The following is a 16,176-nucleotide window of genomic DNA, read 5'->3' on the forward strand; positions in this document are numbered from 1 at the left end:
TTTATAATGAAAATTTTATCCCAGGCATTTAGTTATCTTCATCAGCGACTCAGTTTTCGATGTCAGTGTTTGTGTGATTTGGATAATGCAGTCATTTAGCATTAAAAAAATGGTAAAATGTGAGTTAATGTTAAATAAGATGAGCTGAATATCTAGAATGGTATTCATGAATGAATGAATGAATAAGTTTATTGGCCAAGTATGTGCATATACAAGGAATGTGCCTTGGTGCTCCACTCACAAATGACAGCACAAACATACAGTTAACAATTAAGAATAAAGCATAACCACATCAAAACAATAAGCATACAACATTACAGTCTAAACATGTGGATGAAAATAAACCAGAGCAAAAAAGAGACTACAGACTTTGGTTATTGAGTAGAACTACTACTCATCAGACAGTTATGGAAAAGGTGCACCTATCTCTTTTGGTTTTATGGGGCGGGGTGGGGGGGGTTTACATTTAGTTTTCAGAGGCAGAAAGATGGTTTCACTTGCACTGAATAGAGTTTTGTGGCGCACTGTTTGCATTAGGTTAACCAGACCTATTACACCCTAATCATGCTCTCCATTGTAACCAGTGGAAGATTTAGATACGTGGAACTGCAGATGCTGGTTTACAAAAAAAGACACAGAGTGCTGGAGTATCTCAGCGGGTCAGGCAGCATCTCTGGAGAACCTAGGTGACGTTTTGGGTTGGGACCTTCTGACTTAGTCTGAAGAAGGGTCTTGACTCGAAGCAGCACCTATCCATGTCCTCCAGAGATGCTGCCTGACCCGCTGTTACTCCAGCACTTTGTGTCTTTTATTCAGTGGAAGAAATAGTCAGGCAGAGTAAAATGGTCCTCTCACCCTCAAACTGCCTTGGTCTTTGTGAGTTAAGCCAATTGTCTTGATTTCCCTCGTCAGCCAAGCTTCCTTACATTTGCCGGCTTTGCCCTTTATTCCATCGGGGACGTACACATCTTGAGCTTTCTTCAGTACACTTTTAAAAACATCCCACTTGGCCGATGTTCCTTTCCCATCTAATAACCTGCTCCAGTCAACTTGAGCGAGACCTTCTCTCATACCCCCAAAGTTGGCCTTACCGCAGTTGAGCATTTTAACGCGTGGACCCTCTCTGTCCCTATCCATAACTATCTTAAACCGAATTGAACTGTGGTCACTGGTCCCAAAAGGCTCCTCCACACACACTTCATTAACTTGCCTTTCCCAATTTCCCAATACTAGATCCAGCTCTCGTGTGTGGGGGCCTCCATATACCGCTTAACAAAACGCTCCTGAACACTTTTGAGGAATTGCACCCCATCTAAACCCTTCACGCTATGAGTTTCCCGGTCTATATTGGGAAAGTTAAAATCCCCTACTACAACAACCTTATTTGACCTGCAGCTGTCTGCAATCTCCCGGCACATTTGTTCTTCTAATTCCCGTTGACTATTCGGGGGACTGTCGTACACCCCCAACAAAGTGATCATCCCTTTCTTGTTTATTTCACAAAATGCTGGAGTAACTCAGCAGGCCAGGCAGCATCTCAGGAGAGAAGGAATGGGTGACGTTTCGGGTCGAGACCCTTCTTCAGACTGATGTCAGGGGGGTGGGACAAAGGAAGGATATAGGTGGAGACAGGAAGATAGAGGGAGAACTGGGGAGGGGAAGAGAGGGACATAGGAACTATCTAAAGTTGGAGAAGTCAATGTTCATACCGCTGGGGTGCAGGCTAGCCCCCCCTGACATCAGTCTGAAGAAGGGTCTCGACCCGAAACGCCACCCATTCCTTCTCTCCTGAGATGCTGCCTGACCCGCTGAGTTACTCCAGCATTTTGTGTAATAAATACCTTCGATATGTACCAGCATCACCAGTTCTTTTCTTACACATCCCTTCCTTGTTCCTCAGCTCCACCCATATAGCCTCACTAGACGAACCGTCAGTAGTGTCTATGGTGGGACAAGGTTGTCTGAACACAGCTGTGACATCCTCCTTAACCAACAATGCAACCTCCCTACTCTTTTCCCCTCACCCCATCTCCTGAAGTTCCTGTACCCCGGAACATTAAGCTGCCACTTGCACAATATGTTTTGTGAAAAGCCAAATAAACTCTTCAGAATTTCCAATCCTGGGTCTTGGAAAGTATGCATCCTATAATAACCTACATTACCTCCTTTTGTTTGCCCTTTTTTTTTGTAGCTTGACCAACCTACTGATGAATTTGCAGATGGAGCCAGCTTCACAGAACCTCTTCATTTTGCACACTGACTGCATTCTAAAGAGTTAGTTTTATAATCACATATGTGAATCTGGCACTTTGTAGATTCTCAAAATATGTTGAGAATTGTGAAAGTTAGTGTGTCTGTCCCACACTTTATTATTCTGCATACTGAAGTTATCTTAAACCTCAAAAAAATAAACATTCCTAACTCTGCAGTCTCTTCCAAAGTTTATGTTCAATGCGAATTAGGCCATACAATCATGGCTGATCTATCTTTCCCTCTCAACCCCATTCTCCTGCCTTCTCCCAATAACCCCTGACACACGAACTAATCAAGAATCTATCAATCTCCGCCTTAAAAATATCCATTGAAGGCCTCCACAGTCTTCTGTGGCAATAAATTCCGCAGATTCACCACCCTCTAACTAAAGAAAGTCCTCCATCTTGTTTCTCAAGGTGCGTCCTTTTATTCTGAGGCTATGGCCTCTAGTCCTAGATGCTCGCACTAACGGAAACATCATCTCCACTATCCAAGCCTTTCTTCATATAACCGATGTGCCGAATCAAGTAAATTAAGTTCGGGTATACTCCTACAATTCCCAACTGCCTTTCTTGAAAATGTATGAAATTGATGGCTTCCCACAGGAGTTCTGTTATATTGTCTTGCATGCACACCGTATGCACTGCATTGAAGGTTGAATCTTCGATCCACTAAATGCTGTGGCTCAGAAAACCACGGAGCAGTGTGATAATGTGATGAACACTAAAATAGTTTATTTAGCACCATGTCAGGTTTACAGCTGTGCTTCCCTTGTGCTTTACTCTTGTAGAACCTATGCAGACAAGCTGAGCCCGAAGGTGGTTCAGTCTCTGTTGGACCTGCTGTGCAGTCAGCTGAAGAACCTGCTCTCCCAGGCCGGGGTGCAGCTAACCCCATTGCACGGAAACAGAGAACACAAACTAGATGACACTGGTGAGACTGAGGATGCAAAGGATTTCCGAGGTATGAAGCATATGTAGCTTTACAGTACGTGTTAAAATTAGGGGTAGATGAGGTAAAGGGGGGGTGTCATATAATAATGATCAGTACCCTGGCTGGCCAATGATAAGCCAATTGGCTTCCTTCTGAGCATCTGGTCTATGATTTTTCAGAAATCTTAAATACTTTATTATTATTTATGTCTTTTGTTTCTTTCCAGAATTAATTTTAAAACTTCTTATTAAAAGAAACAAGTTGCTTAAGTATGACTATTGCATAGATGCAGGGAACAACACCTGTGCAGGTTAATCCCAGCTGGCTAGAGGAGAAATTGGACACTCAAGAGGTATTTACCCAGAACTCAAAGTCCCTGTCACCAAGTCTATATCAATCACTAATCAGCCATTTAGACTCATCCTACACTAAGCTCATTTCCCTCTCTATATATTCCCATTAACACCACTCAGTTTGAATTCAGTTTGAATCCTACTGTGGGAACCTTTATATGCTCCAAGGCCTAATGGTCTTTATAAGACATAAAGCTAACTTCATAATGAGAGGATTTCAGTATAGGAGTAAAGAGGTTCTTCTGTAGTTGTATAGGGCTCTGGTAAGACCACATCTGGAGTATTGTGTACAGTTTTGGTCTCCTAATTTGAGGAAGGACATCCTTGTAATTGAGGCAGTGCAGTGTAGGTTCACGAGATTGATCCCTGGGATGGCGGGACTGTCATATGAGGAAAGATTGAAAAGACTAGGCTTGTATTCACTGGAGTGTAGAAGGATGAGAGGGGATCTTATAGAAACATGTAAAATTATAAAAGGACTGGACAAGCTAGATGCAGGAAAAATGTTCCCAATGTTGGGGGAGTCCAGAACCAGGGGCCACAGTCTTAGAATAAAGGGGAGGCCATTTAAAACTGAGGTGAGAAAAAAATGTTTTCACCCAGAGAGTTGTGAATTTGTGGAATTCTCTGCCACAGAGGGCAGTGGAAGCCAAATCACTGGATGGATTTAAGAGAGAGTTAGAGCTCTAGGAACTAGTAGAATCAAGGGATATGGGGAGAAGGCAGGCACGGGTTATTGATTGTGGACGATCAGCCATGATCAAAATGAATGGCGGTGCTGGCTCGAAGGGCCGAATGGCCTCCTGCACCTATTTTCTATGTTTCCATGTTTCTACCTCAATAGCTTTTAGTTCTTCCATGGGTTTAATGGGATCTTGTCTAAGTAATACATCAAGAGCCGCAGGCAGAGTGTTGTATGGCACCTGGATGCCTTTCTGAGTTAGTCTAATTTGCTTGCATTTGGCCCATATTCCTCTTAATCTTTCCTATCCATATTACTGTCCAAATGTATTTTTAAACATTGTCTGGCTCTACACAGGCACATGAACAGGCAGGGCTGAAGGGCCTGTTTTCATGTTTTATGACTCTGATTCTTAGCCCTCCAATCTTGGCAACACCTTTGTGAACCCTTTGTGCCTCCTCTCTACATGAATCATATCCTTCCTAGAGTATAGCGACCAGAATTGCATGCAATACTTCAAGTGCAACCTCACCAATGTCTTGTACGTCTATAACACGATGCCCCAACCCATGACTGCAATCGAGCCAAACATCTCCAGCTCACCCTTTTTGAGTATATTGCCACTTTCAGGGAACTATGTACTTGTATCCCTGGGTCTTTCTGTTCCCCGACATTCTCCTCTGCTCTGTCAGGTCAAAAGAGAATTCAACATAAAGGAGACAGACTCAAAATGCTGGAGTAACTCAGCGGGTCAGGCAGCATCTCTGGAGAAAAGAAATAGGTGACAATTCTGGTCGAGGCCCATCTTCAGACCCGAAACGTCACCGATTCCTTCTCTCCAGAGATGCTGCCTGACCTGCTGAGTTACACCAGCCTTTTGTGTCTGTCTTTGTTTTAAACGGGCATCTGCAGTTCCTCTCTACATGTATCACATACAGGATTTAGTGTCTCCCATATGGTCTAGTGGTCAGCACCTCTGGTTTTCATCCAGTTTTGACTCCCAGTATTGGACGTTATACTTTGGGGTGGCAGCTAGTAAAGCTACTGCCTCATTGCATCAGTAACCTGGGTTTAATCCAGACTTTGAGTGCTGTCTGTGTGGAACGTGCACATTCTGCCTGTCACTGTGTTTCCTCTGGGCGCTCTGGTTCCTTCCCATATGCCAAAGAATAGGAGGTGGACACAAAATGCTGGAGTAACTCAGCGGATCGGGCAGCATCTCTGGAGAGAAGGAATGCGTGACCGAAGGGTCTCGATCCGAAACATCACACATTCCTTCTTTCCAGAGATGCTGCCTAACCCGCTGAGTTACTCCAGCATTTTGTGTCCACTTTTGATTTAAAGTAGCATCTGCAGTTTTTCTCCTACACATTTTGCCATAGAATTGGGTTTGGTAGGTTAATTGGCTACTATAAATGACCCCTAAATATATAGGCAAGTGTAGAATCTGGGGGATGTTAATAGGAATATATAGAGAGGGAAATGAGCTTAGTGTAGAATGAGTCTAAATGGCTGATTCGTGATTGATATAGACTTGGTGACAGGAACTTTGAGTTCTGGGTAAATACCTCTTGAGTGTCCAGTTTCTTCTCTCGCCAGCTGGGATTAACCTGCACAGGTGTTGTTCCCTGCAACTATGCAATAGTCATACTTAAGCAACTTGTTTCTTTCAATAAGAAGTTTTAAAATTAATTCTGGAATGAAACAAAAGACATAAATAATAATAAAGTATTTAAGATTTCTGAAACATCATAGACCAGATGCTCAGAAGGAAGCCAATTGGCCAGCCAGGGTACTAATCTTTAAACTGAACTCCAATTTCCAATAGATATACATTCCTGAAAAAATGCGTCAAATCTATGGATTTTAATTCATTGGATAGGTATGCATCTATCTAATGTGCGTGATAGATATCTTGGTGCAATGTATTCCTCCAAGTCAAGTCAAGTCAATTTTATTTGTATAGCACATTTAAAAACAACCCACGTTGACCAAAGTGCTGTACATCTGATTAGGTTCCAATGGAAAAAGAAAAAAAAAAGAGAAAAAAAAGAGGAAAAAAAAAAAAAGAGAGAGAAAAAATTGGTATGCTGTTCAGACACTAAAATATAAATCAGTAAACGGGGACAGTGCTTTATAGTGAACATTTGTAAATCAAACATTCATAAATCGAGATCTCATTTTCCTGCCTTCTCGGCATAACAGATAAATTGTTGACTCCCCGGTTGTAAGCTTTATTGATTTCAGAAATGTGCGCAGAATAGAGAGAGCAGTTTATTTAACTCGTTCGTGTCTTTACTTTCCAGCAATTCTTCGAAAGCAGCACACCGCTGAGCTGCAGCTGGGGGATTTTCTCGTTTTCCTACGCAGAGTTGTGTCTTCGAAGGCTATTCAGTCGAAAATGGCCTCGCCTAAGTGGACGGAGGTGCTACTTAACATTGCTGCTCAGAAGTACTTTTCGGGTACGCAACTTCACTTCTCAGCACTCGGCCTCAGAAACTGAATAACATCGGAGAACCTCTCCAGGTGCCTTGTATGGCCATTCTGTTGGCCTGAGAGTACGTTTGGAAGCTCTGCATTGCTGCAGCACCTTGTGCTGAAGTGCAGTAATTGCTGCAGTTATATCAGATGGTTTGCAAGCAAATTTCAAACTTCAGAAGCTCTTTTTAAAGTGATTTATTTTGCATCCATAACAAAATGCATGTAATGTAGAAAATATATATACAGGAACAAGGTTTGAATTGGGTTTTTTTCTGTTGCTTATCTAATGTTTAATCTGATTCTTTTCATTCCACCTCTGCCAATTCATCCTAGTTGGCAAAGTGTTGTGGTATATTGTTCACAAAATGCTGGAGTAACTCAGCAGGTCAGGCAGCATCTCGGGAGAGAAGGAATGGGCGACGTTTCGGGTCGAGACCCTTCAGTCTGAAGAAGGGTCTCGACCCGAAACGTCGCCCATTCCTTCTCTCCCGAGATGCTGCCTGACCTGCTGAGTTACTCCAGCATTTTGTGAAGATTTGTACCAGCATCTGCAGTCATTTTCTTATACTACGTGGTATATTGTTCAATAATTTCATTGCTTCAAGGTCCAGGTACAGCTTCTTTCCGATGGCCATCACGGAATTGAACACTGTGAACTCCAACTAAACTACGAACTGCTTAGGGTGAACGAGGAACCTTTGACCATCTCCTAGCTCCCTGCACACAATCCATATCTCTCCATTCCCAGCATATCCATATGCCTATCCAAACGTGTCCTAAATCTGCCTCAACTAAGTGCGTTCCAGGCACCCACCACACACTCTGGTTGCACAAGATTAGGTTGTACATTGCAAGGATGGGAGGCAAAATTGGCAGTGGGATACAAGAACTGCCGTGTGACTGGGCATAAAGGTGATGGATGAGATGCAAGCGGAAGTGCATCATTATTATCAATTTTCATTGGAAGAATGGAAAAGCAGATTTAGTTTTCATTAAAAATGCAACACTAGTAAATTGAGGGCTGTGAGGAAGAAGTGTTCAAGCAATATAGATGCTCTTGTGTGTTAAAAAATGTGGCCGCACAACTCCTTTCAACTTTGCCCCTCTCACCTTAATGCTCTGTCCTCTAGTATTAAATTTTTCCATTCTGGGATAAAGGTTCTGATTGTCTATCCTCTCTATGCCTCTCAGAATTTTATATATTTCTATCGGGTCTCCCCGCAGTCTCTGGCATTCCGGAGAAACCACGGCTGCCCATTCCTTTCCCTGGAGCTAATGCCCTCTAATCCAGGCAGCACTCTGGTCAAACTCCCCTGTACCCTTTCTAAAGCCTCCATACCCTTCCAATGATGGGGCAACCACAACTGCGTTCAATGGTCCAAATGTGGCCTAACCAGTCCTATAAAGCTGCATCATGACTTCCTGACTCTTATACAATGGCCCGACCTATGAAACCAAGCATTTTATATGTGTTCTTACCATTTTATGTACTTGTGTTGCCACTTTCAAGAAGTCAGGGACTTGGACTCCAAGACTCCTATGTACATTAATGCTGCCAAGAGCTATGCCATTAATTGTATATTTTCCCTTTACATTTGACCTCCTAAAGTGCTCACACTTGCTCGGAGGTGTTGTACTGCTTAAAATCAAACTTCAGTTAGCTAAGATTTGAAAATATACACCAATCAGCCAAAACATTATGACCACTGACAGGTGAAGTGAGTAACATTGATTATCTTGTTATAATGGCGCCTGTCAAGGGGTGGGATATATTAGGCAGCAAGTGAACAGTCAGTTCTTGAAGTTGATGTGTTGGATGCAGAAGAAATGGGTAGGAGTAAAGACCTGAGCGACTTTGACAAGGGCCAAATTGTTATGGCCAGACGACTGGGTCAGAACATCTCTGAAACGGCAAGGCTTGTGGGGTGCTCCCGGTCAGCAGTGGTGAGTACCTACCGACAGTGGTCCGAGGAGGGACAAACCACAAACCGGCGACAGACAGGGTGTTGGGCGCCCAAGGCTCATCGATGCGCGAGGGCAACGAAGGCTATCCCGTCTGGTCCGAACCGACAGAATGTCGACTGTGGCACAGGTCACAGAAAATGTAAATGGTGGTCACGGGAGGAATGTGTCACAATACACAGTGCATCGCACCCTGCTGCGTATGGGGCTGCACACGGAGGACCAAACACATATTAGGCAGGTAGTCGTAATGTTTTGGCTCATCAGGTCATAATGATTTGGCTGATCGGTGTATATGCTACTTGAAACTTGCCTTGTGGCTAGAGGAACTAGAAAATGGGCCATACCTGGGGGTCAGGGAAGGTATTTAATGACACCACAGACTCTGGTTGCACAAGATTAGGTTGTACATTGCAAGGAGGGCAGGTAACGTTGGCAGTGGGATATAAGAACTGCCGTAAAGGTGATGGATGAGATGCGAGGGGAAGTGCATAATTATTATCAATTTTCATTGGAAGAATGGAAAAGCAGATTTCGTTTTCATTAAAAAATGCGACATTAGTAACTTGAGGGATGTGGGAAAGAAGTCAAGTCAAATCAAGTCAATTTTATTTGTATAGCACATTTAAAAACAACCCACGTTGACCAAAGTGCGTTCAAGCAATATTGATGCTCAAGTAGTATAAGAAAATAACTGCAGATGCTGGTACAAATCGATTTATTCACAAAGTGCTGGAGTAACTCAGCAGGTCAGGCAGCATCTCGGGAGAGAAGGAATGGGTGACGTTTCGGGTCGAGACCCTTCTTCAGACTGAAGAAGGGTCTCGACCCGAAACGTCACCCATTCCTTCTCTCCCGAGATGCTGCCTGACCCACTGAGTTACTCTGGCATTTTGTGAATAAATACCTGTTATCAGATTGTTATCCCTGGCAAATGTCAATCCTGGGATAATGGCAAACCTCTGCACCTAGTTCTTCACTGTGCTGCACTAACACAGGTGGAATATATCTGAGGTTTGCAAATATTAATAAATGCCTCTGCCATTTTGGGAAGATTGTAATGCTCAAAACTGTTCCTTTCAAATGTTTCCATATTTATAACAAGGATGATTATGTGTACATTTCTTATAATCAATTATGATTTTGCAGTTCACATGATCAAAATGCACCATGTGATTGCTTGCGTTAATCTCTTGTGCTTCCTGAATTGATTGCATGTTTTGTCACACTAGCAAACCATGTTGTGCTGTCGTTTGTTGTGCAGGTGTCCCACTGGCTGGGAACCTCAGAACCAGATTGCTGGCCCTTCATGTTCTGGAAGCAGTGTTGCCTGCCTGTGAGTCGAGTGTAGAAGATGATCAGATGATACAGGTAACGTAGCTACTCTTAGGAATTATATCTTTAGAGTGGTGTTAGAAATGCTTCCGTATCATGTACTGAAAGGTCCTCTATCTTTCTCTTAATCCTGTCTGATTTAGTATTTATTTATAGAGTCATAGAGTGGTACAGTGTGGAAACAGGCCCAACTGGCCAACATGTCCCAGCTACACTAGTCCCACCTGCCTGCATATGGTCCATATCCCTTCAAACTTGTCCTATCCATGTACCGGTCTAACTGTTTCTTAAACGTTGGGTTAGTCCTAGCTTCAATTATCTCCTCTGGCAGCTTGTTCCATACACTCCAAAGACGTACAGGTTTGCAGGTTAATTGGCTTGGTAAGTGTAAAATCGTCCCTAGTGTGTGTAGGATAGTGTTAATGTGCCGGGGATTGCTGGTCGGTGCGGAGTCAGTGGGCCGAAGGGCCTGTTTCCACGCTGTATCTCTAAACTAAACTAAACCCGGTTAAGGAAGATGATTGACACAAACAGCTGGAGTAACTCAGCAGGACAGGCAGCATCTCTAGAGAGAAGGAATGGGTGACGTTTCGGGTCGAGACCCTTCAAACTGGTTGGGGATAAGGGAAATGAGAGATATAGACGATGATGTGGAGAGATAAAGATCAATGAATGAAAGATCTGCAAAAAAGTAACGATGATAAAGGAAACAGGCCATTGTAAGCTGTCTGTAGGGTGAAAATGAGAAGCTGGTGTGACTTGGGTGGGGGAGGGATGGAGAGAGAGGGAATGCCGGGGCTACCTGAAGTGAGAGACATGAATATTCATACCACTGGGCTGTAAGCTGCCCAAGCAAAATATGAGATGCTGTTCCTCCAATTTGCGTTTAGCCTCATTCTGACAATGGAGGAGACCGAGGACAGAAAGGTCTGTGTAGGAATGGGAATTAAAGTGTCCAGCAACCGGGAGATCAGGTTGGTTCAGGCGGGCTGAGCGAAGGTGTTCCGCGATACGATCGCCCAGTCTGCGTTTGGTCTCGCTGATATATAAGAGTCCACATCTTGAACATCGGATACAGTAGATGAGGTTGGAGGAGGTGCAAGTGAACCTCTGCCTAACCTGAAAGGACTGCCGGGGTCCCTGGACAGAGTCGAGGGAGGAGGTGTAGGGACAGGTGTTGCATCCTCTGCGGTTGCTGGGGAAGGTACCTGGGGAGGGGGGTTTGGGTGGGAAGGGATGAGTTAACCAGGGAGTTGCGGAGGGAACGGTCTCTGCGGAAGGCGGAAAGGAGTGGAGATTGGCAAATGTGGCTAGTGGTGGGATCCTGTTGGAGGTGGCAGAAGTTTCAGAGGATTATGTGTTGTATGCGATGGCTGATGGGGTGGAAGGTGAGGACTAGGGGACTCTGTCTCTGTTGTGACTAGGGGGAGGGGGAGCAAGGGCGGAGCTATGGGGTACCGAGGAGACACGAGTGAGGGGCTCATCTGTGATGGGAGTGGGAACCCCCGTTCCCTAAAGAATGAGGACATCTCGGATGTTCTAGTATGGAACACCTCATCTTGGGCACAGATGCGGCGTAGACGGAGGAATTGGGAGTAGGGGATAGAGTCTTTGCAGGAAGCAGGGTGGGAAGAAGTGTAATCGAGATAGTTGTGGGAGTCAGTGAATTGTAATAGACTTCAGTCAATAGTGTATTCCCTGTGATGGAGACGGTGAGATCAAGAAACGGGAGGGAGATGTCGGGGATGGTCCGAGTAGATTTGAGTGCAGGATGAAAATTGGTGGTGAAGTTGATGAAGTCCATGAGTTCTGCATGGATGCAGGAGGTAGCACCGATGCAGTCATCAATGTAACGGAGATAGAGTTTGGGGATAGGGCCTGGAACAGGGATTGTTCAACGTACCCTACAAAGAGGCTGGCAAAGCTGGGGCCCACGCGGGTGCCCATAGCTACGCCTTGGATTTGTAGGAAGTGGGAGGAGTCAAAGGAGAAGTTGTTGAAGGTGAGAACCAGCTCCGCTGGGCAGAGTAGAGTGTGAGCAGAGGGAAATTGGATGGTTCTGCGGCCAAGGAAGAAACGGAGGGCTTTAAGGCCTTCCTGGTGGGGGATGGAGGTGCAGAGAGACTGAACGTCCAAGTAAAGATGTGGGAGTGGGGGCTCGGAAAGCGGTAGTCATTAAAGAGCCATGTGAGGTGCCTTGGACATAGGTCGGGAGTGATTGGAGCAGGGGGGATAGGATGGAGTCGAGGTACATGGAAATCATTTCCGTGGGACAGGAGCAGGCAGAAACAATGGGTCCGCCAGGGCAGTTGTGTTTGTGGATTTTGGGGAGAAGGTAAAGACGGGGCTGTGCGGGGCTGGGGAACAATAAGGTTGGAGGCTGTGGAAGACAGACAGCCAGAAGTGATGAAATCAGTAATGGTGTTTGAGATTAAAGCCTGGAAGATGATTATTGTGCATGGTTAACTAAAGCTCTGGTAGTTCAATAGTGGTTTATTGGGGAGTCCAGAACCAGGGGTCACAGTTTAGGAATAAGGTGGAGGCCATTTAGGACTGAGATGAGGAAAAACTTTTTCACCCAGAGAGTTGTGATTCTGTGGAATTCTCTGCCACAGAAGGCAGTGGAGGCCAATTCACTGGATGTTTTCAAGAGAGAGTTAGATTTAGCTCTTCGGGTTAAGGGAATCAAGGGATATGGGGAAAAAGCCAGAACGGGATAATGACTTTGGATGATCAGCCACAATCATATTGAATGGCGGTGCTGGCTCGAATGGCCTACTCCTGCACCTATTTTCTGTGTTGATGTTTCTATTGTCGGGTGCAGAGCACAGTGCCATTATTTGTGGGTGTTTGTATTGTTTTTGCAGGTGGTGGAACACCTGTTCTTGCTGATCTCTAATTGCATGTGGGAGGCCCCCATTGCCCAGGCAAAACACACGATTCAGGTCAAGGAGAAGGAGCAGCCAACGAAACTACAGGTACATGTATGGGGAGAAGGCAGGGAATGGCGTTGAGAGGGAAAGATAGATCAGCCATGATAGAATGGCAGAGTAAACTTGATGGGCCGAACGGCCTAATTCTGTGCCTAGAACCTATGAATGTATGTTCTTTTACTGACCATGTGCATCACCACACTTGTGCATATGACAATAAAATCGACTTGGCTCGACTAATATTTATAAGGAATCGTGATACTTTCCTCTTTAGCCTGATAAACAATTAATGTATTTTAAATTAGTTCAAACTGAGATTAAAAGTTCAAAATGTAAACCATTGCATGGAAAATTGGAAGAGCCATCAGGATGTCAATCCGAGGAAAGGAAATGGGGTGAAGGTTGCTTGTTGAAGTTGTCCATTGAGAATGACAGGTAGCCAGAACACCAGCATTTGTTTAGTGACTCAGTAGAATAGAACTCAGAAATTTCTACCTTTTTAAAATCTTTAGAGATCGCCGCCTAATGGCAAATATAAAACCATATTGAAAAGGACGCTTGGAGATTTCAGTATTGTGTTTTCGGGTTAGATTCTAATTTGACAGTATTTACTGAAATCCAGGGCCCAGCAAATACTTTGAAGTAACATTTGTCAGGAAGAGAAATTGTAAAATAGTGAGTAGACGTTGGGTAGAATGTGAAATAATAAAGCATTGGCTCAGAATCGAGAAACAGCACGTTGATTTTCATGTCTAAACAACCTATTGAAGTATTTAAGCATTTCACAATTCACTTGAATTCCCACAGGTTTATTTACATTTAAAGTAGGAAAGGAACTCAACTCTTGCTCAGTCTGAGGCTACTGTGGCTCAATATTTGCAAGGTGACTGAAGGACCCCTCCTCCTGCAGGCTGGGAAGTCCAGAAATGTGAGATGCATTGAGGTTGTGCAAAATATAATGGTTGCTGGGTTTTTCCCCCCTCTGTGTAAGAAGGAACTGCAGATGCCAGTTTAAACTAAAGATAGACAGAAAAAGCTGGAGTAACTCAGCGGGCCGGGCCAGACCGAAGAAGGATCTCGACCCGAAACGTCATCCATTCCTTCTCTCCAGAGATGCTGCCTGGCCCGCTGAGTTACTCCAGCTTTTTGTGTCTGTCTTTTTTTCCCCCCTCTGTTTCCTAACCAACAATGGCCAAGCAAACCATTGAAAAGGATTGGGGCTGATTACAAGGTGAGGTCTGATTACACAGAGGGAGGAGGAACCTGAAAGAGGAGAAACTGCATTGGAGCAGTTGGAGAAGAGAACTCCAATGCAGTTTCTCCTCTTTGCTGGCCCCTGGTGTGGGGTAGAGAGGAAAGAACGGATCACCATGAAGGATATGATGGCAGTGCACCAAAGGGGAGAGTTGTCCATGGTTGTGGGACGGCAGGTGGTCCAGCAAAGGTTTAAAAATGCCAGCCAGACCCCCAGCAATCCTTTCCCTGTCTTTGCTCAGAGACAGCACTGAAATGTACTTACCTGCTAACTCCAATTATGTGCTGGGTTTATCATGTTTACCTACAACCTTTCAATCCAAACTAATCATGAACATCTGAGATCGGGTTACGCTTAAATGTAACAACCACTGACACACCTGTTAAAAATAGGTCATGTCTGTGACCCCCCCCCCCCCCCCCCCCCCCCCCCGAAGCACAATCAGTTAAATGTGAATTAGTTGCCATTGAGGCAATGTGTGTTTTTTATTCATTGAGTTTAGCCACTGTTTCCCTCTTCCATCTCCCGTGGGAGTTTAAATATTCCTTTAAATTGCATTGAGTTGATTGAATACTTTATTGTCACATGCAACAAATCACAGTGAAATTCTTTGCTTGCGTGCCCAAGGTATGCAAATAGCTGCTGCATAAAGGGCACTGACAAAGTTACAGAGTATCCTACACCAGGCCTACCCTTGTTCTCCCCCTTCCCCACGGTGGTCCCCCCCACACCAGGTCTTCCTTTGTCCTCCACCCCCCCCCCCACCAAGGCCGGCGCCTTTGTTCTCTTCCTCCCCTCATGGCGGTCCCCCCACACCGGGTCCTCCTTTGTGGTCGTCCCCCCCCTCACAGCAGTCCCCCCACGCCAGGTCCTCCTTTGTGTTTCCCCCCTCACGGCAGTCCTCCCATCCCGGGTCCTCTAATGTTCCCTGCAGCCCGTCCTCTGACTCCCACACAGCCTGTCCTTGACAGCCGGCGCCCTCAACGATCGACCTCGATGACTGCTGCACCGACCACCTCCACGACCACCGCCGGGTCCCCCCTTGACGACCCCGCGGCCCCGACCCAGGCCCCAGCCCCACAGACGCGCGAGGCTCGTCCACCCACAAGGCTCTGGCCCCAAATGTTGGACCAGGCTTGAATTATGCAAGTCTGTGGCCATCGTGACAATGTCGTGGCCAGGATCTGTATGGTGTATAATTATCTTGTCCTGTTAGAAACTTGCTGAATGATTATATGTTTTTGTAACGATAATAGAAGCAGGGAGAAATAGAAGAAGAAGATGAAAATCTTCCTATCCAAGAAGTATCCTTTGACCCTGAGAAAACCCAGTGTTGTGCGGTGGAGAATGGACAGGTCCTGACCCATGGGAGTGGTGGCAAGGGCTATGGTCTCGCATCGACTGGAATTGCTTCTGGATGCTATCAGTGGAAGGTACATCGAAATTAAATGCAGAAAATATAAATATATATATTTCAGAGCAGCAAGTTTTGAATTCTGTCTGCATTGAAATGCGTGCATTACATTGTGTCTTTAATAAATACTAGACCAAGTGGGCCCAAACCTCTCCTACCCAGCCCCCTCCCCCCTCCCCCCTCCTCCCTCCTCCCTCCCCTCTCCCTCCCCTCTCCCTCCCCTCTCCCTCCCCTCTCCCTCCCCTCTCCCTCCCCTCTCCCCCCCTCTCCTCCCCCCTCCCCCTCTCCTCCCCCTCTCCTCCCCCCCTCCCCCTCCTACCCCCTTCCCCCCTCCCCTCCTTCCCCCCTCCCCCCCTCTTCCTCTCCCCTCCCCTGTCCCTTCCCCCTCCCCTCTCCCTCCCTCTCTCCCTCTCCCCTGTCCCTCCCCCTCCCCTTCCCCTCCCCCCCCCCCCACTCCATCCCCCTCAACCCCCCTTATCCCTCCTTATCCTCCCTCCACCCCCATCCCTCCATAGGAGGTAGTTTTAAACTTTAAAATGTGAATAACTTAAAAAATATAACACCGATTTCAATGA

The 16,176-nt window shown here is 45.5% G+C and overlaps 1 protein-coding gene across 6 annotated transcripts in view; it reads left to right on the forward strand.

Moving 5' to 3' along the window:
- The window catches only part of herc1 (HECT and RLD domain containing E3 ubiquitin protein ligase family member 1), a 242,837-nt gene that overhangs the window by 114,053 nt on the left and 112,608 nt on the right, over positions 1-16,176 (forward strand). For all 6 annotated transcript variants that reach the window (XM_078430008.1, XM_078430009.1, XM_078430012.1 and 3 more), the window contains exons 30-34: positions 3,044-3,216; positions 6,528-6,683; positions 9,929-10,035; positions 12,867-12,977; positions 15,444-15,620. In XM_078430008.1, the coding sequence (XP_078286134.1) occupies positions 3,044-3,216; positions 6,528-6,683; positions 9,929-10,035; positions 12,867-12,977; positions 15,444-15,620 (724 nt within the window). The remainder of the gene's footprint in view (positions 1-3,043; positions 3,217-6,527; positions 6,684-9,928; positions 10,036-12,866; positions 12,978-15,443; positions 15,621-16,176) is intronic.

Source organism: Rhinoraja longicauda, chromosome 38 (assembly GCF_053455715.1).
Source record: "Rhinoraja longicauda isolate Sanriku21f chromosome 38, sRhiLon1.1, whole genome shotgun sequence".
Taxonomy (NCBI): Eukaryota; Metazoa; Chordata; class Chondrichthyes; order Rajiformes; family Arhynchobatidae; genus Rhinoraja; species Rhinoraja longicauda.